The sequence below is a fragment of the Macaca mulatta genome, chromosome 11 (genome assembly GCF_049350105.2).
Source record: "Macaca mulatta isolate MMU2019108-1 chromosome 11, T2T-MMU8v2.0, whole genome shotgun sequence".
Lineage (NCBI taxonomy): Eukaryota > Metazoa > Chordata > Mammalia > Primates > Cercopithecidae > Macaca > Macaca mulatta.
Window position 1 is genome coordinate 75,751,198 of NC_133416.1, and position 26,380 is coordinate 75,777,577.

A 26,380-nucleotide genomic window follows, 5' to 3' on the forward strand; every position below is an offset into this window, starting at 1 on the left:
GACAGATTAGATTTTCATTTTAAATGTAAAATATTTTACCAAGCTGTCCTTTTCAATTTATCTTTAAATCTTAAAGTTTTTATGTATACTGGGGACTTACCTTCTTGTTGTAGGTTCCCGTTTTACGTACTATTTTATCCTCATGAATGATCTTAATCTGTTAACTAAGTGAATAATGTACCTGTCACATAGAGATGTTGAATGAATGTTATAAAAATGATAGCTATCTGTGCCAGAAATCACTGGTTTTGGTAGACAGACTTCAGCATTCAGCGTGATCATTCTCAGTAATTCTTTATAGGTGTTTTGATTTGTTTTGAGGGGGTTGTTTGGCATATATTTTGCAGCTAATTAATTCATTTTTGCAAAACCATCAGACAACAATGCTAGATATTTAAAATACTCTACAGCAGAAATTTTCAAATGTTTTTGGAATCATTAATACAACCGTTTTTCTCCTTCACTTAAACCGTAGTAGCCATTGGTAATTGAGAACTAGATTCTTTTTCCCTTTGAGTCCTAGTTGATCTCAAAAATCATTCTCAACACTGCACTTAGCTACAGGTAGCTATTAACATTTTGAGTTGATGACTAAGCTAAAACCCATTTGCCACCTCTGAGTTAATGGGCAAGGTCTATCCTCGTCTCTTCCAGGCTCTCGCCTATAGTGCAAGTGTTGGCAAACTTTTTCTGTAAAGGACCAGATAACTATTTTAAGTCTTGTTAACCATACAATCTCTTATCACAGCCATTCACCTCTGCTATTGTAGCCTGAAGCCAACCATGGACAAGACACAACAAATGAACTATGTTCCATTACAACTTTATGAGTGTGACTGTGTTCCAATAAAATTTTATTTACCAAAAAAAAAAAAAACAGGGAGCAAATGGGATTTGGCCTGGGAGTTCTAGTTTGCCAACCTCTCCTAGGGCAAGAAACTGGTTTTGATTAATTCAACAAATAATTAGATGTCTTCCATATTCTGGGCACTGTGTTAAGTTTTGATTATATAGCAATAATCATTACATGTAGGCCCCAGGTCATGAGGTATTTAACCCTTGACTGAGTATGGTTTTGGGGCTTTTTGCTTTTTTTGGTTTTGGGGTGTTTTTTTGTTTGTTTATTTGTTTTGAGAGAGGGTCTCTGTTACCCAGGCTGGAGTGAAGTGGCGCTATCACAGCTCACTGCAACCTCAGCCTCCCCAGGCTCAGGTGATCCTTTGACCTCCCATCCTCCCGGGTAGCTGGAACTATAGGCATATGCCACCACGCCTACCTAATTTTGTGTATTTTTTGTAGGAGTGGGGTTTCGCCTTGTTGCCCAAGTATTACAGGTATCAACCACTGCATCCAGCCTGAATATGTTTTTTTTCATGCACTTTGGCAGATTCAGAGTACTTTTTTGAGGGAAAAATGGGGCCTGCCCCATGCATCTGCTTTGTTTGTTAATACATGTGAGTTCGTAGGCAAATACCGCAAGTGCTATAAGTTAGCACTTGTTCTACAAGTTCTGTGATAGTGGTATAACTAAGTGTAACTTCAATGTGTCTTAGATATTAGATGCCGTGGTATCAAAATTAATATCCTGTTATAAAAAATAGGGAACCAAAAATGTTTACGTATGATATCTACACTGGCTGCACATAGCAGATACTTAATGTCCATATAATATTGAATAAAGCTGGAATTACCAGTTTCTTAACTATCCCTTATGTCAGTTTCTTGCAGTTTCTTCATTTGGTATGCTATTTCTGACCTCATTTTTTGTTTTTCACCATTTTAATATAGGTTTTTGTTGCAAATCAACCTTATACATTTTAAAAATATATCACATATTACTCATATTTTAATGAAATGCTTACCATGCCTAGATATATTGTTCAGCTTTCTACTGTTAGAACTTCTTTCGTTAATTTAAAAGTATCTTTAGTTTTCTCAGTATTCATGTTTATCTTCAAAATGTCTGTTGTTGCTTATTAAATGAGTCAGAGCTCTTCACTGATACTCAGAGATCTCCTTAATCTTAACTGAAGACTCCTGCTATTTTTATTTTCCTATTCCTTTTGTGCCCTGTGAGCCAGTCAGACTGCTTTTTCCACTATAGTCTAATTAATGTTCCCATGTGATGCTGTCTTTTGTGCCTTTGCTCTCACTTTTCTTATCCCTGGTATGTTCTTTCCTATTGAAATATTGTAACTTTTTTTTTTTCGCCACCTTCTTCATAAATCTCCTAATCTCTCCTTCTGAACTCCCATAGTATTTTGTACATCTCATGATATTTTTCATATTTTTATGTCTCCATTTTTTCCTACAAAATTGTAAGCTTTTTGAGAGCAGGTATGTTTCATCCGTCTTTAAGAATATGAAATAAGAAGCAAATTCCTGTCAGAATGTATTCCACCTAAAATGGCCAACCATTCTGGTTTGCCCAGGATGGAGAATTTCCTCAGACATGAGACTTTCAGTGCTTAAACCTGGACTGTTGGTCACCCTGATTGCGCTTTATGATGTAGCCATCTTTTTTGCATATCAGTGCTTTACTGCAGGTTTTTTTTTTTTTTTCTTTTTAAAAAATAAACACATAAAATGAACATGAAAGAAACTTGTGAGTTTTTTGGGTTTTGGATTTTGTCTTGTTTTTTCAGACAGTTTGGCTGTCACCCAGGCTGGATTGCAGCTGCAGTCTTGACTCACTGCAACCTCCGCCTCCCAGGTTCAATTCTTGGGCCTTAGTCTCCAGAGGAGGTGGGACTGCAAGTGTGTGAGACCATGCCCGACTAATTTTTGTATTTTTATTAGAGATAGGGTTTTGCCATGTTGGCCAGGCTGGTCTCGAATTCCTGGCCTCAAGTGATCTTCCTGCCTCAGTCTCCCAGTGTGTTAGGATTACAGGCCTGAGCCGCTATGCCCAGCCAAACAAAAATTTTTTTTTTTAATTAACAGAAAATTTACTTGTGCCTTTTAAGCAAATGTTTGGAAGATTATATTCATATGTAGAAATGTAAAGATCAGATTCAGATGATAAAAAAGACCAAAATGTGGGAAAATTTTGACTAAAGTTGAAAAAGAATGATGTCCTTTTCATAGAGGGACTCTTTGGTAGTTTTGGTTTGTTTAGTAGACACAGTTTTTTTTAGAGTAGAACCTAAAAGAATGTGGAGTAAATGGTGGCAGTGGTTTGACCACAACAGTGGTATCTATTGCTAGAGAAATTAAAAATAGGATGTAAGATACTTAACTCCCCTTTTTACCAAAGGCTTCAGATAAAGAGAAAATGGGAGCAAGTCCAGAGATGATAGGCACTGTGTGGGCTAATGATTTTTTTAGAGATGATGTCTCACTATGTTGTCTAGGCTGGTTTGGAACTCCTGGCCCCAAGCAATCGTCCCACTCAAGCAAGACTCAAGTAACTGGGCCTGTAGATGTGATCTGTCATGCCCACCTGGCAAGTGATTTTTATATGTTATGGTTTATTGTACAATACAAGCTACTCACTGTGTGTTTTATTGTGAGAAGCTCACTAAGTTAGAAGGTTTTTCAGTTTTGTGCAGTATTTTTTTCTATTCATATTTCTATTTCTCATAAGCTGGGAAAAACATCATCAAAGTTCATTGGGGTGACATCTTACATCTAAAACCTTAAAACTAAGTTGAGATTTATTATCACAGAATAAATTCCCCCATATCTCCACCAGACCTCCCACCACTCATGACTTGATGACTTCAATCATACTCATCCCGTTCCCCAGAGTGCCCTCACTTTCCAAGTGAACTCCCCTATTCCCTAACGATTTATATATCCACTGGTCTGGTTTAAATATCCACTTAGGAATTCTTGCCTGATAGTTCTTTATAGGTAGACAATTGTTCTCTTCTGTGCATCCACAGCAAGCACTTTATTCTGTAGACCCTGCTTGATTGTGCTAACACAGTGCAAACACTGAACATTTTAATTTATAAAACGGAGTGTCTTCTGGGCTTTAATATGTAGTTGTCACATTTGTTTTTCCTCTGATTTCTGGGCCACACAACCTCTTTGTTACAGTTAAAACTAATATCTCAGCCTGGCGCGATGGCTCACACCTGTAATCCCAGCACTTTGGGAGGCCGAGGCAGGCGGATCACGAGGTCAGGAGTTCGAGACCAACCTGGCCAATATGGCGACACTTTGTCTCTACTAAAAAATATGAAAATTAGCCAGGCATGGTGGCGTGTGCCCATAGTCCCATCTACTGAGGAGGCTAAGGCCGGAGAATCACTTGAACTTGGGAGGTGGAGGTTGCAGTGAGCTGAGATCATGCCACTGCTCTCCAGCCTGGGCAACAGAGTAAGACTCTGTCTCAAAAAAACAAAAAAACCTAAACATCTCTAATCTGGTCATTGAAATTGAGGTGTAAAGCAAATTAATATTTTCTCATTGCCTCTTGTATCCTCCTTTTCCTGTGTAAGAAATAATAAGGCCCACTATAAGGTAGTGGAGTAGAGAGAATGGAATTGATTCCAGAAATACCAAGGTGGAATGAATCAGACTTGATAATGGAGAGAAGAATCCATGACAACTCCCAGGTATACAGTTACCTATTAAAATAGTATGCTATTGAAGTCCTTTAGGTGTCTTAAGCACTGTAAACACCTAGATAGATGTAATTTTTAAAAATAGCAAATTAACATTTACTGACTACTTCCTATGTGTTACTCATTGTGCTACACATTTTGCATAGGGTAAGTTATTTCATTTGAATCTTTAAAAACTGTAAGAAGTAGATACTCGTATTTCCATTTTCAAATGAGGAAATGAGACAGAGTTTAAAATAATATAACCAAAGCCACTCAACTAATATTTAGTAGAACTGATTCCAACCCAGACAATGGGATGTAAAGGCTATACTGAGTCAGTATGCATCCCTATAGATTTTACTGCTAGTTCAGATGACAGGAAAAGAATGACTTTTTTTTAGTCACATCTAGAGAATTGGGAGCAGGGAGGAGTTCTGCACAAATATGCCTATTTGGAAAGATCTGATAGAAACTAATAAGGTGATCTTGAGCCTACATCATTATTATTTTTTTTACCTGTTTTTGAAATTGGTCTCTCCTTTTTTTAAAAAATCACTTAACTATTTTGCTTATCTATTGACTCAGGTGAGAAATCTATTAAACTGATTCTTCTGCATTTGTCAGATTATTGATAAATTGTTTATATTCTACCATACATGACCAAATACTGAACTGAAAAGGTAACTATAGAAATAAAACTGTAAGGCCGGGCGCAGTGGCTCACGCCTGTAATCCCAGCACTTTGGGAGGCCGAGACGGGCGGATCACGAGGTCAGGAGATTGAGACCATCCTGGCTAACACATTGAAACCCCGTCTCTACTAAAAATACAAAAAAAAATTAGCTGGGCGTAGTGGTGGGTACCTATAGGCCCAGCTACTTGGGAGGCTGAGGCAGGAGAATGGCGTGAACCTGGGAGGCGGCGGAGCTTGCAGTGAACCGAGATTGTGGTGGCCACCGCACTCCAGCGTAGGCAACTGAGCAAGACTCTGTCTCAAAAAAAAAAAAAAAAAACTGTAAAAGTTAACCTTACGTTGCATGTCAGATTATATGTTGTTGAATATTTCAGTGAGAAGGTTGGTGTAATTAATGGAAAAAACTTGATTTACTAGCAGTGTTAATCCATGGAAAGGGCAAGGGAATTTTTTCCTACTTGAGGTATTATAAATATGGTCAGAATAGAGAAAATGCTATACACAGTCTGATAATCTACAAATTTTGCACTTTCTAGATTTAGAACTCTTGTTCACAGGAGATCTTTCTTGGCAGAATGAGTAAGATTGGAAACATTTTCCATGTGTCCTCATTATGAGAGAGGCAGACAACTCAAAGTAAATATGATAAGCAGTCTTCATTTTAGCAGCTTTCTATTTATTTTATAGTTCCTTGTTAGAAGTTTTATTTTTTATTTTTTTTTTTTGAGACAGAGTCTCGCTCTGCCGCAGAAGTTTTATTTTTAAAAGAGGGTAGGAGAGGTAGTGTTTGGGCCCCTTATTTTTTCCTTCAAAAAGAATTTTTAAAGTCTGTCATTGTGTTCAACAGATTCATAACAGGTCCATCTGACAGTTGAATTAGTTGATTTTATTTGGAAATGAGAAAACACAGTTATCCTCTTTAGCTATTAAAATATTACTTTTGGAGTTGGAGGTGGAAAGGAGAAATCAAGTATCTTCTCTTCCAGAAAGTGCAGTGAGAGAAGTAATGTTACCTGACTTCAGGAACCAGTATTTAAGGCCTTTTTTTTTTTTTTTTTTTTTTTTTTTTTTTTTTTTAAAGACAAAGTCTCACTCTGTTACTCTGTTATCCAGGCTGGAGTGCAGTGGTACGATCTCGGCTCACTGCAACCTCCACCTCCTGAGTACAAGCAGTTCACCTGCCTCAGCCTCCCTAATAGCTGGGATTACAGGCGCTTACCACCTCACCTGGCTGATTTTTGTATTTTAGTAGAGACGGGGTTTCACCATATTGGCCAGGCTGGTCTCGAATTCCTGACCTCAAGCAATCCACCCACCTCGGCCTCCCAAAGTGCTGGGATTACAGGCATGAGCCAGTGTGCCTGGCCTAATTAGGCTTTCTTTATAATTTAGGATCACAAAATTTCAAACTGGGGTTGGAGGGGTGAGTGCAGTAGCTAAACAGCTTGAGATTGGAGAACTGCTTGTCACCAGTGTTTTGCAAAATTTCCATTTTAGTTATACCCATGCAGAGATTTTTTTTTTTTTGAGACGGAGTCTTGCTCTGTCGCCCAGGCTAGAGTGCAGTGGCCAGATCTCAGCTCACTGCAAGCTCCGCCTCCCAGGTTTACGCCATTCTCCTGCCTCAGCCTCCCGAGTAGCTGGGACTGCAGGCGCCCGCCACCTTGCCCAGCTAGTTTTTTGTATTTTTTAGTAGAGACTGGGTTTCACCGTGTTAGCCAGGATGGTCTCGATCTCCTGACCTCGTGATCCACCCGTCTCGGCCTCCCAAAGTGCTGGGATTACAGGCTTGAGCCACCGCGCCCGGCCTGAGATTTTTTTTTTTTTTAATACCAAGTCTCGCTCTGTCACTCAGGCTTGAGTGCAGTGGCGCAATCTCTACTTACTGCAAATTCTGCCTCCTGGGTTCAAGTGATTCTCCTGCCTCAGCCTCCTGAGTAGCTGGTACTACAAGCGCCCGCCACCTCGCCTGGGTAATTTTTTGTTTGTTTTATATTTTTAGTAGAGTTGGGGCTTCACCATGTTGGCCAGGCTGGTCTCAAACTCCTGACCTCAGGTGATCCGCCCGCCTCGGCCTTCCACAGTCCTGGGATTACAGGCATGAGCCACTGCACTCAGCTATTTTTTGGCGTATTTTAAGGGAAAGAAATCACACTTTTTAAATGTTGCTTATTGCTTTTCAAGGATTTGATTCTTATAAGCTACTTTTTCATTTATCAATGAGATTTAAATAAATCAGGTTATAAAGTTAAGAGCAGTTGTCTCTGGAACCCAGAAGTTGGTTTTAACACTAGCGTTTCTGCTGCAGGGCATTTCTACTGGACTGTAATTCCTCGAAGGCAAGTATAAGAACTATTTTTTTGTTGTTTGTTTGTTTGTTTTAGGAACAAGGTCTTGTCACCCATGCTAGAGTGCAGTAATGCAATCATAATTCACTGTAACCTCCAATTGGTGGGCTTAAGTGATCCTCCCACCTCATTCTTTTGAGCAGCTGGGACTCTAGACATGTACTACCACACCCAGCTACTTTATAAATTTTTTGTGGAAGTGTGGTTTTGCTGTGTTGTCCAGACTAGTCTCGAGCAGTCTTCCCACCTCAGCCTCCCAAAATGCTGGCTGGGGTTGTACAGGCGTGAGCCACCATGCCTATCCCTACTTTTTTTTTTTTTTTTTTTTTTTGAGACGGGAGTCTCTATTCAAGCAGTTCTTCTGCCTCAGCCTCCTGAATAGCTGGGTTACAGGTGTGCACCATCATGCCCAGCTAATTTTTGTATTTTTAGTAGAGATGGCATTTCACCATGTTGGCCAGGCTCGTCTGGAACTCCTGACCTCAGGTGATCCACCCACCTTGGCCTCCCAAAGCGCTGAGATTCCAGGCGTGAGCCACCACACCCGGCCTGTCCCTACTTTTTTTAATGCCAAGATTTGTGTATTTCATCTTCAGTTGGGATTCATGGCATCTGTCAATAATTGATATGAACTTAAATGGCAATTTACCTGTAAAAAGATAACTTACTACTCATCTTCTAAAAGTCTATACTTCTGTCATTTGCTGGAAAAGAATTATTAATCTTTATTCAGCAAACATTTATAGACCGAATAGTGGACACCAACATAAGGACTACCCTGCAGCTGCTTGATGATGGTAATAACTAACATTTAATGCTTTTATCAACAGTGTACATTCTTATTTAATCTGTCCCTCAACTCTGTACAGTCAGTATTATTGTTGTCCGTATTTCACAGATTAAGACACCAGCCTAGAGGCCAGGTGCAGTGGCTTACACCAGTAATCCCAGCACTTTGGGAGGCTGAGGCGGGTGGATCACCTGAGGTCAGGAGTTCAAGATCAGCCTGGCCAACATGGTGAAACCCCACCTCTACTAAAAATATAAAATTAGCCAGGTGTGGTGGCACGGCCCTGTAATCCTGCTCTGGAGGCTGAGAGAAGAGAATCAGTTGAACCAGGGAGACTGAGGTTGCAGTGAGCTGAGATCACACCAGTGACTGCACTCCAGCCTGGGTGACGAGTAAAACTCCATCTCAAAATAAATAAATAAATAAATAAAAGATGCCAGCCTAGAAATAAATGACCACCCCCAGTAAATTACATAGCTAGTTTTGGTCTCCTTATTTCCAGATTTCATATTTTACCACACTGAGCTCCAAAGATGATACAGTATTTACTTTTAAGTGTATAAGGAAAAACTGAGTTTGGGCCTCAAACCAGCCCCACGATTTCTTTATTTACCAATTGTGAACTAGCCTCACTCAGTTAAGGAAGTCTCTTAAAAAGTCAGTTATTTAGTTTCATCTTCTTAAAATGTAGAATTGCTTTATGTTACTTAAATATGGGTCCATTTTTTTTATGAGTTAATTTGTTTGCTTTTCAAGATTTTGGATTCAAAGTTTTTAAGGTAACCTTGGATGCAAATTTTGTTAATTGGATTAATATAAATTTAAAGTTTTTAAAATTCCATTGGTCTGCTGTGTTTTATCCTGGATAGGATTAAAGCAGTCTTTAAAAGTAATCTGTTGTTGGCTTTAATGTTTTATAGTACATTCTGGTGACACTTGTCTCACTAGTCCACATTTTTTGTATATTTGGTATATAGATTTTTTCCTTGGTAGTCACTTGTTTTTACTTTTTATATTTTACTTCCCAGTCTTAATCTCTGTAACCAATTTGTATAATCCCTTATGCAGTCAGTCTCTTTATTTGTGGTATTATTTGAAGAGAAGTGTGCTTCCTGAGAGAGATGTCATGTCTGTGCCCTAATTTTTAGTTATATTACTTTTATTGCATAAAGCATCTTGGACTAGCTTGCGAGAAGGTAAAAGAAAATGTGGTTGCATCTTGTCCTGGTTGAATGCCCACTAATCTTAATGGATTTTCCCAGTCGTGCATACCTTAGGAGTAAGGATGTTGTCTTATGTTTATTTTCACTCCTTTTTAAAATGTGTATTGTTTTTGAAAGATAATGACTCTAATATATCTATAATATCAAACCACCATTATGAAGTTAGAGAAGGAATATTTAGATTATCATTACATTTTCTTACTAATGCAATTTATATTTTTTATAGTAATTAAGGAATATAACTTTTTTTTTGAAACATAATAATAGTAATGTCAGTGGTTTGAGCTGCCACTCAGTACACTAAAGAGAATTGCTATTCCTTCAGTTAAGAATCACTGCTCGACTTTTTTTTATTTTTATTTTTTGAGATGGAGTCTCCTCTGTCCACCTAGGCTGGAGTGTAGTGGCGCGATCTTGGCTCACTGCAGCCTCGGCCTTCCAGATTCAAATGATTCTCCTGCCTCAGCCTCCTGAGCACCTGGGATTACAGGCATGCACCATCATGCCCAGCAAATTTTTGTATTTTTTAGTATAGACGGGGTTTCACCATGTTGGCCAGCTAGTGTCGAACTCCTGACTTAAAGTGATCTGCCCACCTCGGCCCCGCAAAGTGCTGGAATTACAGACATGAGTCACCATGCCCAACCTAAGATGCTTTTAAAATTCCATTTATGTTTAATTCTTCAAAGTCTGGTGCATGTAACATTATTGTAACAAAACATTTTATAATTGAAAGGGACTTTAGGGATCTAGTCTAGAAGTCAAAAACTGCCAGACCAGGGTTCAGATCTCTTATCTCTCAAATTGATTTTGTTGGTTTATACAATATTCATAAGTTTTAGAATTCAAATGACTTTACCTATAAAGCATTCACTCTCTATTTGACCACAGTTCACGTTATTACCTAATAAGACCTTACTGCTTCAGGCATTTACATGGCTAGCTGACTGATGTAAGGCATCTGAGTGTTCAATATTTCTCCCTTCCCTCATTCCGTCTTTTTGTAGACAAGGAATCTGGAAACCGAGAATTAAGTGATTTATCTCAAGATAAAAACTTTTTAAATAGAGCTGCTTAAATTCAAAGTTAATGTTACTTTCTACAGCTTGTTGTCTCCTTAGAAAATAGTACAAGGTAATACATAATCAAGTCCTAAAGTATTTGGTATAACTTGTCATGAAGGAGAATGATCACTGTGGGCTGAGTTAGTGCAAGAATGCTTCAGAGACATTTCCTTGACACCTCCTAAGAACTGCATCTTGAAATGTGCTGTCCTGATTCTGTCTTGTTCTTGCTACACAGTTGAGGAAAAGAGATAAATGCCCTCCTGTAAAGAGCTGGCATGGGAAATCACCAAAGGGCATTTTGTACATATTGAAAAACAGCACCTCATAAGACCAACTACATTTAGACTTCTCCAGAAATCCCATTTATGCCCCTTTTTGCAGAGGAAGGGGCTGGATAAATCTCTGACTCCCAAATCCAAATTTAACTAATTAGCATGTCACCCCACCAAAGATTTTTTTTTTTTTTTTGGATACTGAGTCTTGCTCTGTTGCCAGGCTGGAGTGCAGTGGCGCAGTCTCGGCTCACTGCAACTTCTGCCTCCTGGATTCAAGCAATTCTCCTGCCTCAGGCTCCTGAGTAGCTGGTATTACAGGCGCCCGCCACCACACCTGGCTAATTTTTTTATTTTTAGTAGAGACGGGGTTTCACCATGTTAGTCAGAGACCATCCTGACTGACCTCGTGATCTGCCTGCCTCGGCCTCCCAGAGTGCTGGGATTACAGGCATGAGCCACCGTGCCCAGCCCAAAGATGATTTTTTTAAATGCTCAACAGGACAAAGCTTAATGGTAGTCTTTTGTTAAAAACAAAATTTAATACCAATCCATTGACAGGACTCTGTGTACTGAGCAATATAGATTCACCTTAATAGAAGTCCTTCATAACCACCCTGTATAAAACCATCCATTTTTATCTCCTTTGGTTTTTTTTCCTCCATACTGCTTATCACACCTGACACTTTATATTGGCTTTGTTTCCCCTCTATACCCTTCACTCTGGATTATAAATTCTGAGGACAGGGTATTTTGTTCACTGCTTTATATTCCCACTGCCTAGAATAGTGCCTAACACATATTAGACACTCAGTATATTATTTATGGGTGTCGAATATTAAATGCTGTATTACAGTAGTGTTAATGGAAGGTGTCACTTCTTAGATTTTCTTTTCTGACCAGCACAGTTCTTGGGATGATGGAGTATGTCCTCAATAAATCTCAGCACCAAGTAAACAAGAATTTTCTTTTTAATACATAAATTTATCATTTTGTTATGCTTTTTAGTTTCCTCAGTGATTTTTTAGAATAACCCTTGTTCATAATTTGGAACAGTAATATCTACAGTTGAATCTTAGGAAGAATGTTACAGGCAATCCAGAATGTTGGATAATTAAATCAGTTATTTGCATTGTGATGTTTAATATAGTGAACACATTTAGACAAAAACTACCCGGTAATACCAGTTTTTATTTTCTTTGAGTCATGTCTTCAGGATTTTCTGTGAACTCAGAATTATTATTGCATTCATTATTGTTTTGTGAAAATACTAGTTAATAATTTCTGATTAATGAAATATTATCTTAGATAAATTTACTGAACTTAATGTAGAATATGTTTTTTTTTTTTTTTTTTTTTTTTTTGGAGACAGGGTCTCACTTGTCACCCAGGCTGGAGTGCAGTGGCACAAACATGGCTCACTGAAGCCTCGACCTCCTGGGCTCAAGTGATGCTCCCACCTCAGCCTCCCAAGTAGCTGGGACTACAGGTGTGTGCCACTACACTTGGCTAATTTTTGTATTTTTTGTAAAGACTAGGTTTTGCCATGTTGCCCAGGCTGGTCTTGAACTCCTCCTGCATTAAAGCAGTCTACTTGTCTCTGTGTCCCAGAGTGCTGGCATTATAGGCATGAGCCACCACCCCCTTCTTCTACTTTCATTTCAAATAGTTACGAAGCAGCCACTGAAACCTGACTCTGGACAATGCCAAAGGAGGTTTTATTTTCTTGTCTTTCCATGTCTTTGCTGTGGTTTGCTCTGAAACTAGAATTAAACAGCTTTTTGAATTGATAAAAAAGAACCAATGCAAGTAAAACTCCAGCCTGTAGAGGAAATGGAAAAAGTTGTAGAAGTAATAATAAGTAAACTACTTTTAAACAAATGAGTAAGGTAGTAGGTATTTTGCAAGAAGTAAATAGCCAAGTGTAAAAGCTGTCAGTTACTTTCATCAGTCAGGTCAGTTGTAGTCACAGAAATTTTAGGTGATTATTTGAGGAACTCAGATTAGGAATCTTTAAATGTAAATGACCTAATACTAAAAACTACCCCAAAAATATATTCAGATAAATAGCAGAAACATTTATGCATTTGAAAAAATCAGTGCATTCCACAGTTCCTCTGAATCAAAGATAAAAACAAATTAAATCAGTGTAGAAAATACTTTAAGTTTGAACAGTAGTGGAATTTTTAGTATTTTGATAGCTTTCTTTAGAGATTTAATTGATTTTCTTCATCTGTAATATTAGATTGTGCTGGAGAGGCAGTGTGAATCATGCATAAAGTTTATAATTGTGTATGTGCCTACTTGATATAGAAATTGCACCTTTTTGCTGATGAAGTATCGTATAGTTGCACTGTTGATAACATTAAGTTCATTTTGCATATATGCTACAGTCTTTTCTGTTTAACGGGTTGAGTAAAATGAAGATCCAGGAGTCCCTCAGTAGTTGGTATAATTGGTTAATTCATAGACTAAAGATTAATACAAATGTACTACATTTGCAGATTAATTCATACATAGGCATATTATTGATAACTAGTAATTCTTAACTGTACAGATAGTTTCAAACTGCATCCAGTTTTTACAAATGCTATTGTTTACAAGGAATACCGTAAAGAGAGCACATATAAATGAACAAAATCCTATCACTTATGCTGGAAATTCAAACTAGAATGTTACACAGTAGACCAATAGCACCATAATTTTAGGCACAGTATTTAGCCAATATCTCTCATTGCTAACACAGTTTCATTTAATTTGTGTTGCCTTTGACTTCTTGAAGGTTGTTCATTCTAAAATTTCTTTGAGTTTATTTTTCTGTTGATCATAGTTTTTATTTTTCTTCCAAAATCTCTTCACTTTAAATGGTAGTACATGGCAGTAATACCTTCTGATAGTCAGAACTCTTAATAATTTGTAATATCAAGTATTCTGGTATTACTTTGTATCCTCTTTTTGACTTAATCCTTATCTTCTAACTACCTGATGTACAAGTGGTTAAAAATGAGCAAGCTTCTTAGAATATAATCACTTGCTTGTGGCACACCAGTTAAAGTACTAACTTAAGTCCTTTGCTACCTTATTTATCTTTTCATTCTAGATAAACTTTGCTTGCTAATTAATGGTAAATATTGCATTGATGTAAGATAGGTGTTTAAAATGTCAGCATTTACATTGAGTATTTCTTTTCCTATAAAGCACTTAAAATATGTTTAATGTTGTAATTTTCAGTAGTTAAGCATCTCTTAGCGCTTTTTGAGAAGTGTTTTCTGGGAAGTAATTAAGGCTTAACAGAATTAAACTTTAATTGATTCTTTTATGCTTACCTGCTTATTTCTTTAAAAAGGTACCCTCACCATTAGTTTATTAATCCAAGAAATACTTTTCTCTTCCAGCATCAGTGTTTTATAGTTACTCTATGAGTTGAGTGGCTAAACTTGGTATTTTTGAATTTTCTAAAGTCTGCTTCTTAAAAATACCAGTAATTATCAGCATTCTTATTATATAATATTGGGGTAATTATGGAACAACTTCACAATTTCTCTGTTAACTTCAGGTTTTGTTTCATTTGTTGTATATTTTTTTATTTGTTAACAATTGAACTGTCAGAAAAAAATAAGCAAAAGGAAAAGAAAATTCCCTATCCTACCACCTTGTTGTGTATTTTTTTTTCTTTTTTTTTATTCCAGGGAATTGAAATTTATTTTCTATTATACTCTCAAGATTTTTTCAATAATGAGATTCCTCCTAGGCTGTCAAAATTGCAGTCTGCATAACTTGAGGTACAATAGATTTCATTAAGACTTCTGTGATTAATATTAGCTGTCAGAGATAATGCCAATATTACAGGATTTTTGTTTAGTAATGTGTTTTTTAAATACTTAAAGGAGGGCTATTTCCCAGTCATTATCTCTGAACATTTTTAAATGATTCACAATACTGATGTGTGCACAGCTTTTTGCTTTTTTATATTGACATGGAGGGTTCTTATATGTTTTATTGAGCTATAGATTAAAGAGTCAAGCAGTGGGCGGGGCATGGTGGCTCATGCCTGTAATCCCAGCACTTTAGGAGGCCGAGGTGGGCAAATCACGAGGTCAGGATATGGAGACCAACCTGGCTAACACGGTGAAACCCCATCTCTACTAAAAATAATACATACAGAAAATAAGCCGTGCATGGTGGTGGGCGCCTGTAGTCCCAGCTCTTCAGGAGGCTGAAGCAGGAGAATGGTGTGAACCTGGGAGGCGGAGGTTGCATTGAGCTGAGATTGCGCCACTGCACTCCAGCCTGGGCGACAGAGCGAGACTCCGTCTCAAAAAAAAAAAAAAAAAAGTCGAGCAGTGATTCTTAACTGAAGGAATAGCAGTTCTCTTAGCGTAGTGAGTGGCAGCTCAAACCATTGACATTACTATTATTTTAAAAGTTACTTTTTTTTTTGAGACGGAGTCTTGCTCTGTCACCCAGGTTGGAGTGCAGCAGTGCGCTCTGGGCTCACTGCAACCTCCCCCTCCTAGGTTCAAGGTATTCTCTTGCCTCAGTTTCCCGAGTAAGTGGGATTACAGGCACGTGCCACCACACCCGGCTAATTTTGTATTTTTAGAGGCTTCACCGTGTTGACCAGGCTGGTCTTGAACTTCTGACATCCAGTGATCCAACCGCCTGGGCCTCCCAAAGTGCTGGGATTACAGGCATGAGCCACCGCGCCCAGCCTAAAATTTATCTTTTGTTGCCCAAGTATGTGCAAGGTGTTGTGTCAGTGACTGAAGAATTACTACATTTGTTTCCTTATTCTTTCTTTAATTTATGGAACACATACTTCAGGCACAGTTTCAGGTTCTGGGAATATGGCAGTGAGTAAAACAGACAAAAATCCCTATCCTTATGGAGTTTACCTTCTTTTTAATCCATCTCACAACCTTATCATGTAACTGTTACTATCTTAATTTTACCTGGAAGGAAAGTGAGGCTCTGAAAGGTTTCATGATTTGCCCAAGATTATAGAAGACCATGATTTGAAACTTAGGTACCATTCGCCACTATGCTATGCTGTCAAAATTGTTCCCCCATGGGGTTCTGTGAAAGAGAACAATTAATCTCAACGTCTCAAATAGTAGTTGTTACAAATCTCTTTGAAAATCTGATGTAACTATTCCCATTTTTAATTGTGCATGAAATTTTAGGGAATTGACATATTTCAAAATGCTCATTCTTAACCTGAACTAAGGACTTCAGGAAAAGAACACTTGAACAGAAAGGTTATGCCTAAAGATCACAAATACACTACACAGATACAGGTGCTACAACTCTTTCCCAGTCCCTACCAGCACTACAAGCCAGTTATGTTGCTTATTGAGCAGAGTTGTCTTTTCTGCAAAACTAGATGCAACCACACTATCCTAAAAACAGGACAATGGCTGTTGCCAGTCAGTCAGAGTTGGCATTCACAATAAAAATCTGTTTGTTATTTCAGTCTTAAAAAAAGTCTTTTAAACAGTGTTTTCACTGTTTAAAAGACAGTGAAAAGCATAGATTTGAAAAAATATTGATTCAAATCTTGACTATCGTACTGTTGGGGCTTTTTTGTTTTGTTTTGCTCTTTAAGGTAACAAAAATACCCTGATAACATCCCCAAACTGGAAACAATCCAAATTTTCATCAGCTGGTGTGAATGGGTAAAGAAAATGTCATGTATTCAGATGGTATATTTTAATCAATAATAATAAAAGGAGCAAATTACTGACAGATAGAATAATATGGATTAACCTGACTCATTCTAGCAGCAAATAATAATGCTCATTCATGGATAAATGAAGCAGCTGGGAAAAAAGAGTCCCTAATTTCACTAAAGAAGTATAACTCCCACAGCCAACTCAGCCACCTTTGTGAGATAAGAAAATAAAGGCATACGTCTCTTAGAAAACACCTCTGATAAATGTATAGTTTTTATATTCAGTATTTTTAAATTGTTTTTATGTTGTTTCGGTCAGTTGTGTTACGTTTGGAGGTTTTAGTGAATATATATAGTTGCGCAGTTGCGCAGCCATCACTACAACCGGTTTTTGGCGTGTTTTGTTTTGTGGGTTTTTTTTTTTTTTTTTTTTTTTTGAGATGGAGTCTCCCACTCTTGCTGGGGCTGGAGTGCAGTGGTGTGATCTCAGCTTACTGCAACCTCTGCCTCTCAGGTTCACGCGATTCTTCTGCCTCAGCCTCCGGAATAGCTGGGATTACAGGTGCCCACCACCACGCCCTGCTAATTTTTTGTGTTTTTAGTAGAAGTGGGGTTTTACCATATTGTCCAGGCTGGTCGCAAACTCCTGACCTCGTGATCTGCCCGCCTTGGCCTCCCAAAGTGCTGGGATTACAGGTGTAGTCCGGCCCACTACAACCAGTTTTTAGAACACTTCCATCACCCCCAAAAGGTTTCCTGTGACTATATGTAGTCAGTCCCACTCCCACCCCCAGTGGAGGAAGGGTGGAGAATTGGATGCTCATATTACCCTTGGAGCAGCAAAATTGAACAGATTTGGGGTTATTGTACTTCCATTTCTTAGTGAATGTGCAACATCAGTTTCTCCTGTGGCTCTGTTTGTACAAGTAGCTTCATCTGTAGGTTTTCATTTCTTCAAAAACAAAGACCCTTTTATTTAGTTTTTTCTAGCTTGTTTGTAAGACTGAAAATCTCAACCATTGTAGATTTTTTCAGATTACCAATTTTCTATTTTAAGTTTCCTATTTCAGACCTGAACCCATATACAAAAAGAAAGGCCATCTCTTTACTTTAGCTATTGGGGCTGTGCCAGAATACTTTTGAAAATTTCCTTAAATCAATTTTTATTTTGTATCCCATTAAATCTTTTTTTTTTTTTTAAGACAGAATCTCACTGTGTTGCCCAGGCTGGAGCCCAGTGGCGTGATCTCAGCTCACTGCAACCTCCGCCTCCCAGGTTCAAGCAATTTTCATGCCTCAGCTTTGCGAGCAGTTGGGATTACAGGCATGTGCCACCACACTCGGCTAATTTTTGTCTTTTTTTTTTTTTTTTTTTTTTGTAGAAACAGGGTTTTGCAGCTGGGTATGGTGGCTCATGCCTGTAATCCCAGCACTTTGGGAGGCCAAGGCGGGTGGATCATGAGGTCAAGAGATTGAGACCATCCTGGCCAACGTGGTGAAGTGCCGCCCTCCCCCCCCCCAAAAAAAAAGGGTTTTGCTATGGTGGCCAGGCTGGTCTTGAACTCTTGATATCAAGTGATTCTGTAGTTTTCTTCTACCTCTGAGCATCTTTTAGTAAGTCTGCTCATAGGGTGCTCCGTATTTGTGTTGTATAGTAATCATTTTAAATAAATCTATTTTCCTGAATGTTTTATTTCTGTGAAAAGCACAGGAATACAAAACTTTACTTAGAATTCTTTTTTTTTTTTTTTTTTTTCTTTAATAAGGTACTAGGTTTTGACAAGCCTGCATCATGCGTGAGTATAAGCTAGTCGTTCTTGGCTCAGGAGGCGTTGGAAAGTCTGCTTTGGTAAGTCATTCTTACTTTACCTAAGCCTTTCACTCCGAGACGTTCTTTTTCTGTTGAGTTTTAGGTTTTGATAAGTCTTTGTTAAGATAAAATCCCTTAATGACTTTAGAAGCAATGTAATATTTTTCTTGTAATTTTACTCAACTTTTAATTATATCTGGGTGGATCATATTCTCTCTGGAACATTGACTCCAGAATGACACGAATTATGCTGGAATACAATTTGAGCTAAGCACAGAGATTGAGAGCATACAAATATGTGTCTTTTTGCATTTGCATTTCAGAGGCAGGTAGAATAAGTTTTGGTCTTTTTATTTTTATTTGTTTTCAGACAGGGTCTCACTCTGTTGCCCAGGCTAAGGGGTCAGGTGATCTCAGCCTCCTGAATGCTTGGGACTACAGGCATGTGCCTTCATGCCAGGCTAATTTTTATAAAGTTTTTTGTAGAGATGGTGTCTTGCTGTATTGCTCAGGCTGGTCTTAAACTCCTGGCCTCAAGTAATCCACCTTTGCCTCCCAAAGTGCTGGAATTACAGGCATAAATCACCATGCCTGGCTTGCTTTTTCTTCTTACATATAGTCTTACCCTATACATTTTATGTTAGAAAATATCAAAGCTTATAAAAAGTCTTCTTCAAATATTACGTTTGACTGTCCAGTTTTACATTATTATTTTAATGGCCATGTTTTCTGCATCAAGGAATGGTGTAGCAAGAATAACTCGGTAATGAGGGTTGGGAAAGGGGAAAAACGTAGGGAAAATAATTTGATGAATAGTTCAGAGCTTAGCAAAGCCTCACAAGCAAATAGATTGACCTTCTGCCTCACTCATAAGATAAACCATCTTGGCCACTTAGAAAGGCCACCTAGCTGAGAATTGACATGCTTGGAACAAACGGAGAAGTATATATGATGTGAAATGAACTGCTTTTTCAATTTGTATCCAAAGTGATGGGGAGGTCAGTTGATTGTGCATGTATGTGTGTATACATAACATAAAATTAGTCAATTTCTAATTTAAAATTCAAATTTAAGCTCTTAAGACTGAAACAACACCGGCACGGTGGCTCACACCTATAATCCCAACACTTTCGGAGGCCGAGGCGGGCAGATCACCTGAGGTCAGGAGTTCTAAAGCAGCCTGGCCAATATAGTGAAACCCCATCTCTACTAAAAATACAAAAATTAGCCAGATGTGGTGGTGCATGCCTATAATCCCAGCTACTTGGGAGGCTGATGTGGGAGAATGGCCTGAACCCAGGAGGCGGAGGTTGCAGTGAGCCAAGATTGTGTCACTGCACTCCAGCGTGGAAGACAGAGCAAGACTCTGTCTCAAAGAAAAAAAATAAAAGAATAAAAGACTGAAACAAGAGACATTTAAAATTTTTAAATATATGATCTCTAAATTTAGAATTACCCAATAAGGAGCATAGTGATTATTTATTTAAAAATAGAAAACAGCTTTCTGAGGTAATTTTCTTACCAAATATATACATTCAAATGTAGTATTGGCTGTGGTTTTTTTCACCGATGGTGTAACTCCCTGTGTGAAATCAGTTTACAATTTAAAGATTGAATGTACTCTTTTCTTTAGAAGTATAATGGTTTCTTAATTTTTTTTTCAGACTGTACAGTTTGTTCAAGGAATTTTTGTAGAAAAATATGATCCTACGATAGAAGATTCTTATAGAAAGGTATATATTACTTTGGAAGGCCTTTTGCTTTTGATTTTAATATAAATATTTTAGCTGTATAATTACTGAATGTTTTGTATAAAGTAGGATGGAGGCAGAGTTAATTTATAAAATTAGTGGGAAAAGTTTATAATTACTTTCTGGCATTGCATATTTACCAGTTTAAGAGGATCATAAACCCTCATACTCTCACATATTCACAGAATTTTAAGTTTATCCTGACCCTGAAGTTGTAATTTGACACGCAAACTTTAAAGCATGCCATCCATTTCAAGTAGTAGCCCCATGTTACTTCCTATCCCCTACCTAGCAAGACTGATTACTCTCAAGCTCCCTTCTTTTTAACCTAGAAATTGGTGGACACAAGTCTTCCTAAGCTTTCTACTTACTAACCTCTTGAGAAAGTGCCACCACTCACAATATGGGTTGAATATCCCTTATCCAAAATACCTGGGACCAGAAGTGTTTTCAGATTTCAGATTATTTTCTGATTTTAAAATATTTGTATATACATAATGAAATAGAATGGGACCCATGTCTAAACAATTCATGGTTTCATATACACCTTATACACATAATCTTATGTAATATTTTTAATATTCTTACACATGAAGCAAAGTTTTGGCTGCATTTTGACTGTGACTGGTCACATGAGCTCATGTGTGGAATTTTCCACTTGTAGCATGATGTTCCACACATGGCTCAAAAAGTTTTGGATTTGGAACATTGCAATTTTTGAATTTTTAGATTAGGAATGCTCAGCCTATAGTAAGGTGAATTCCTGTGACCACTAACATTATGTGACAATAAAACAATGTGTAGACATTTTTAACATAGTAGGGAAAGAGGTATTTCCCAGCTTTTATGAAGCAACTAACCTGGCCCTGCTGTTGTACAAATACTGTGTTTCCGTTCCTCCCTCCATGTCCACAGTCTACCAAAAAAACTGGAAACTTTTTTGCACCCCAGCTATGAGACAGTAATACTCTTTTCTTTCTATATCTAATTCTAAATACCTATTTTTTCCTAGGAAATATTAGATGGAAAGGGGTAACAGGGATATATGTGCAAGTTATTTAATAGCTGTGGCTCTGCTTCCTTAATACCAGAAATCTTGTTCCAGTATGGTGAGGGCATATAGTTACCTAGAGAAATGAGGTATATCGAAAGTATCATGGGAGAATTGAGATAGATTACTTACGATATTGTTGGAACTATTGCTGGTTTTGTTTATTTATTTGAGCTATTTTGAAACTATTTTTTCTCTAGAATTAAGTGCTGAGAGATCATACTGAGACTGGATCTTGTAGGTTTCCCTCTGTTGACTTGAGAACACATGGCTTTTGAACCCGATTACAATTTGGGGGTCTTTGAATCTTGATTACTTAGCTATTTTTCCTCCTGCTTTGTTGAAGTATTGCTTGATAGTAGTTTGTAAAGTTGTTATAATCTGTGTATCTTATTTTTGATACATTAGCTTTTTTGTGTATATTAAGGTAGTCTTACATTTAAAAAATGAACATGTATTTTAATTTTTCTACCAGCAAGTTGAAGTAGATGCACAACAGTGTATGCTTGAAATCTTGGATACTGCAGGAACGGTAGGTAAAACTAAATATCAAAGTATATGCACCGTTTGTACAGTATTGACTTCATAAACGCTAGTACTCTATAGACAAATATTAGTTAAGCTTATTTAAAAGTACTGCTTGCAGCTGGTCGTAGTGGCTCACACCTCTGATCCCAGCACTTTGGGATGCCAAGGTTGCCAGATCACTTGAGGTCAGGAGTTCGAGACCAGCCTGGCCAACATGGCTAAACCCCGTCTTTACTAAAAATATAAAAATTAGCTGGGCATGGTAGAACATGCCTGTAATCCCAGCTACTCAGGAGGCTGAGGCAGGAGAATCTCTTGAACCTAGGAGACAGAGGTTGCAGTGAGCTAAGACTGTGGAGACTGTGCCACTACACTCCAGCCTGGGTGACAGAGCAAGACTGTGTCTCAAAAAAAAAATAAAGAGTACTGGTTGCTAAACTTTAAATCTTTTTGTTGTTGTTCTGTTGAATTCTTAGTTTTATATTGGCCGGGCGCAGTAGCTCACGCCTGTAATCCCAGCACTTTGGGAGGCCAAGGTGGGTGGATCACTTAAGGTGAGGAGTTCGAGACCAGCCTGGCCAACACAGTGAAACCCCATATCTACTAAAAATATAAAAAAATTAGCCGAGTGTGGTGGTACACACCTGTAATCCCAGTTACTCGGGAGGCTGAGGCAGGAGAATAGCTTGAACCCAGGAGGCGGAGGTTGCAGTAAGCCAAGATCGTGCCACTGCAGTCCAGCCTGGGCAACAAAGCAAGACTCCGTCTCAAAAACAAAACAAAAAAAAGTATATTGCACTTTTTGTAATTGCAGTGGGTCATTTAAAAGTTTAGAAAATGTGTTAGAAGGAAAATTTTCAGTCTCACTAGTACTTTTAAAACAATATATTACCATATTTCAAATAATACAGGCATACATTCATTCCTCAGCAGCTGTGTGAAATATTTTGATTGAGGCTGGGTGCGATGACTCATGCCTTGTAATCCCAGCACTTTGGGAGGCCAAAGTGGGTGGATCGCCTGAGGTCAGGAGTTCCAAGACCAGCCTGGCCAACATGGTGAAACCCCGTCTCTATTAAAATACAAAAATTAGCCAGATGCAGTGGCAGGCACCTGTAGTCCCAGCTACTCAGGAGGCTGAGGCAGGAGAATTGCTTGAACCTTGGAGGTAGAGGTTGCAGTGAGCTGGTAACGCACCACTGCACTCCAGCTTGGGTGACAGAGCGAGTCTCCATCTCAAAAGAAAAAGAAATATTTTGATTGGTATCTGTTCTCCTTCCAGGTATTTATAGACAAACTAGATTTGTAGGTATGTGAAGAGGAAGGGAAAATTTGTTGTTGGTGTATGGTATTCATTCAGCTAATGTTTGAATACCTGATACATGTCAGTCACTGTGTTCTTACCTTCGAATGCTCTCAGTCTAGCGAAGAAAAAGTAGTATGGGAAAATGGGATGGTGTAGATCATGCTAATGGAGCCCTACAGAACTACAGCATTTGAGTCATAGCTGTATAGATTAACTTGGCTGATACAGTTGAGGTGCTCTTACACATTATGATGTATTTTTAAAAGCTGCCTTTAGTAACTTTTGGGGACGGGATATTTCTGTTCCACTTGAGTATATTTTTTATATATAAATCTACTTTGGTGTATGATTTTAAAATAAGAAACCTATTTCTGGCCAGGTGTGATGGCTCACGCCTGTAAATCCTAGCACTTTGGGAGGCCGAGATGGGCAGATCACGAGGCCAGGAGATGGAGACCATCCTGGCCAACATAGTGAAACCCCATCTCTACCAAAATACAATAGCCGGGCATGGTGGCACCCGCCTATAGTCCCAGCTACTCTAGAGGCTGAGGCAGGGGAATCACTTGAACCCGGAAGGCAGAGGTTACAGTGAGCTGAGATCGCGCACTGCACTCCAGCCTGGTGACAGAGCAAGACTCTGTCTCAAAAAAAAGGAACTAAAATGCCAGTTTTTCAAATAGTATCTTGTCATAGATTGTAATTTTAACAAAGTTACATAATACTACAATATTCTTCATTGAGCTATAATTATAGACTTCGAAATTGTAAAAATAACTGTCAAAACATTCTTGTTTTTTAACGTTCCTTTCTTTCTATTGTAGGAACAATTTACAGCAATGAGGGATTTGTACATGAAAAATGGACAAGGATTTGCATTAGTTTATTCCATCACAGCACAGTCCACATTTAACGATTTACAAGACCTGAGAGAACAGATTCTTCGAGTTAAAGACACTGATGATGTAAGCTGACTTCCTAATAAATATATTTTATTTCAAAACTCTGATTATAATTGTATAAGTCTAAATTTAAATTCATTTTAAAGCTCATGTATTTTGGTGGGGAGGGGGGTGGAGGTTTTTTTATACTTTTTCCTTGAAAGGCAAAAATACCCATACATGTTTTCAAATATATATCATGTGGAAAGTGAGAAATTTCCTCATTTGCCATTATCCTGTGAAAATTAAATGTTCAAGCCTGTAATCTCAGCACTTTGGGAGGCCGAGACGGGCGGATCACGAGTTCAGGAGATCGAGACCATCCTGGCTAACACGGTGAAACCCCATCTCTACTAAAAAAATACAAAAAAAATTAGCCGGGCGAGGTGGCGGGCGCCTGTAGTCCCAGCTACTCGGGAGGCTGAGGCAGGAGAATGGCGTGAACCCGGGAGGCGGGGCTTGCAGTGAGCTGAGATCCGGCCACTGCACTCCAGCCTGGGCAACAGAGCCAGACTCCGTCTCAAAAAAAAAAAAAAAAGAAAATTAAATGTTATACCCTTCCTTCTTTTTTTTTTCTTTGAGACACAGTCTCGCTCTGTCGCCCAGGCTGGAGTGCGGTGGCCCGATAGCTCCGCCTCCCGGGTTCCCGCCATTCTGCTGCCACAGCCTCCCAGGGTAGTTGGGACTACAGGTGCCCGCCACCATGCCTGGCTAATTTTTTGTATTTTTAGTAGAGGCGGGGTTTCACCATGTTAGCCAGGATGGTCTCGATCTCCTGACCTTGTGATCCACCCGCCTCAGCCTCCCAAAGTGCTGGGATTACAGACATGATCTACTGCCTCTGGCCTTTTTTTTTATTTTTATTTTATGAGACAGAATTTCACTCTGTCTCCAGGCTGGAGTGTCACTCTGTCACCAGGCTGGAGTGCAGTGGCGCAGTCTGGGCTCACTGCATCATCCACCTTACTGGGTTCAAGCAGTTCTCCTGCCTCAGCCTCCTGAGTAGCTGGGACGAAGGCGCATGCCACTATACCTGGCTAATTTTTGTGTTTTTAGTAGAGACGGGGTTTCACCATGTTGGTCAGGATGGTCTCCTGACCTCAGGTGATCCACCCACCTCGGCCTCCCAAAGTGCTGGGATTACAGGCATGAGCCACTGTGCCCGGACAATAATAATAATAATAATTTTTAAAGAAAGGCGCCGGGCGCAGTGGCTCAAGCCTGTAATCCCAGCACTTTGGGAGGCTGAGACAGGCGGATCACGAGGTCAGGAGATCGAGACCAGCCTGGCTAACACGGTGAAACCCCGTCTCTACTAAAAAAAAAATACAAAAAACTAGCCGGGCGAGGTGGCGGGTGCCTGTAGTCCCAACTACTCGGGAGGCTGAGGCAGGAGAATGGCGTAGACTTGGGAGGCGGAGCTTGCAGTGAGCTGAGATCTGGCCACTGCACTCCAGCCTGGGCGACAGAGCCAGACTCCGTCTCAAAAAAAAAAAAAAAAAAAAAAGAAAGGCAACAAATACATTAGATTCTAACATTATTAATTTAGGTGCCCCTTCAGAGTCTACCATAATGGAGTTTAGTTCCTCATCACACTAAATACAGCAGTGGTTCTCAAAATTGATTTTGCATCAGAATCACCTGTAGGACGCAGTGGCTCAAGCCTGTAATCCCAGCACTTTGGGAGGCAAAGGCAGGTAGATCCCCTGAGCTCAGGAGTTCAAGACCTCCCTGGGCAACACAGCAAAACCCCACCTCTACCAGAAATTTAAAAAAAAAAAAAAAAAAAAATTAGCCGGCGTGGTGGCGCGTGCCTGTGGTCTCAGCTACTTGGGAGGCTGAGGTGGGACAATTGCTTAAGCCTGGGAAGTAGAGGTTGGCAGTGCGCCCAGATCACATCACTGCACTCCAACCAGGGTGACAGAGTGAGACCCTGTCTCAAAATAAATAAATACAACTCGTTGTACTGCAGTTTAATTATAGCAAATATTGTGAGAGCTGGGAGACACCCATGGTAAATACTGTTATTTTCTGGACTTCTGAAACAAGGGAATTTGGGGGGACCCTACATAATTACAGCAACCTCAGGGAACATTTTTTAATTTGTAAATCCATTTAATAAGTGGTCTTGATTTTTAGTAAATTAAGTTTGAGTGGTTTTTTGGGGTTTTTTGTTTTTTTTTTTTGTTTTTGAGACAGAGTCTTGCCCTGTCGCCCAGGCTAGAGTGCAATGGCACGACCTCGGCTCACTGCAACCTCTGCCTCCCAAGTTCAAGCAATTCTCCTGTGTCAGCCTCCCAAGTAGCTGGGATTACAGACGTGTGCTACCACACCCGGCTAATTTTTGTATTTTTAGTAGAGACAGGGTTTCG

At 39.0% G+C, this 26,380-nt stretch overlaps 1 protein-coding gene across 18 annotated transcripts in view; it reads left to right on the forward strand.

Moving 5' to 3' along the window:
• Positions 1 to 26,380, forward strand: part of RAP1B (RAP1B, member of RAS oncogene family) — a 50,828-nt gene that overhangs the window by 19,093 nt on the left and 5,355 nt on the right. For 4 of the 18 annotated variants that reach the window (XM_077953062.1, XM_077953059.1, XM_077953057.1 and 1 more), the window contains 5 exons: positions 7,559 to 7,589; positions 18,388 to 18,470; positions 20,096 to 20,164; positions 21,709 to 21,765; positions 23,892 to 24,032. In XM_077953062.1, the coding sequence (XP_077809188.1) occupies positions 18,414 to 18,470; positions 20,096 to 20,164; positions 21,709 to 21,765; positions 23,892 to 24,032 (324 nt within the window). In that variant the 5' untranslated portion in view covers positions 7,559 to 7,589; positions 18,388 to 18,413. Of the gene's footprint in view, positions 1 to 4,445; positions 4,566 to 7,558; positions 7,590 to 14,639; positions 14,733 to 17,823; positions 17,898 to 18,387; positions 18,471 to 20,095; positions 20,165 to 21,708; positions 21,766 to 23,891; positions 24,033 to 26,380 lie in introns of those variants that run through there. The other 14 variants (XM_077953060.1, XM_077953055.1, XM_077953056.1 and 11 more) reach the window with 8 other exon arrangements.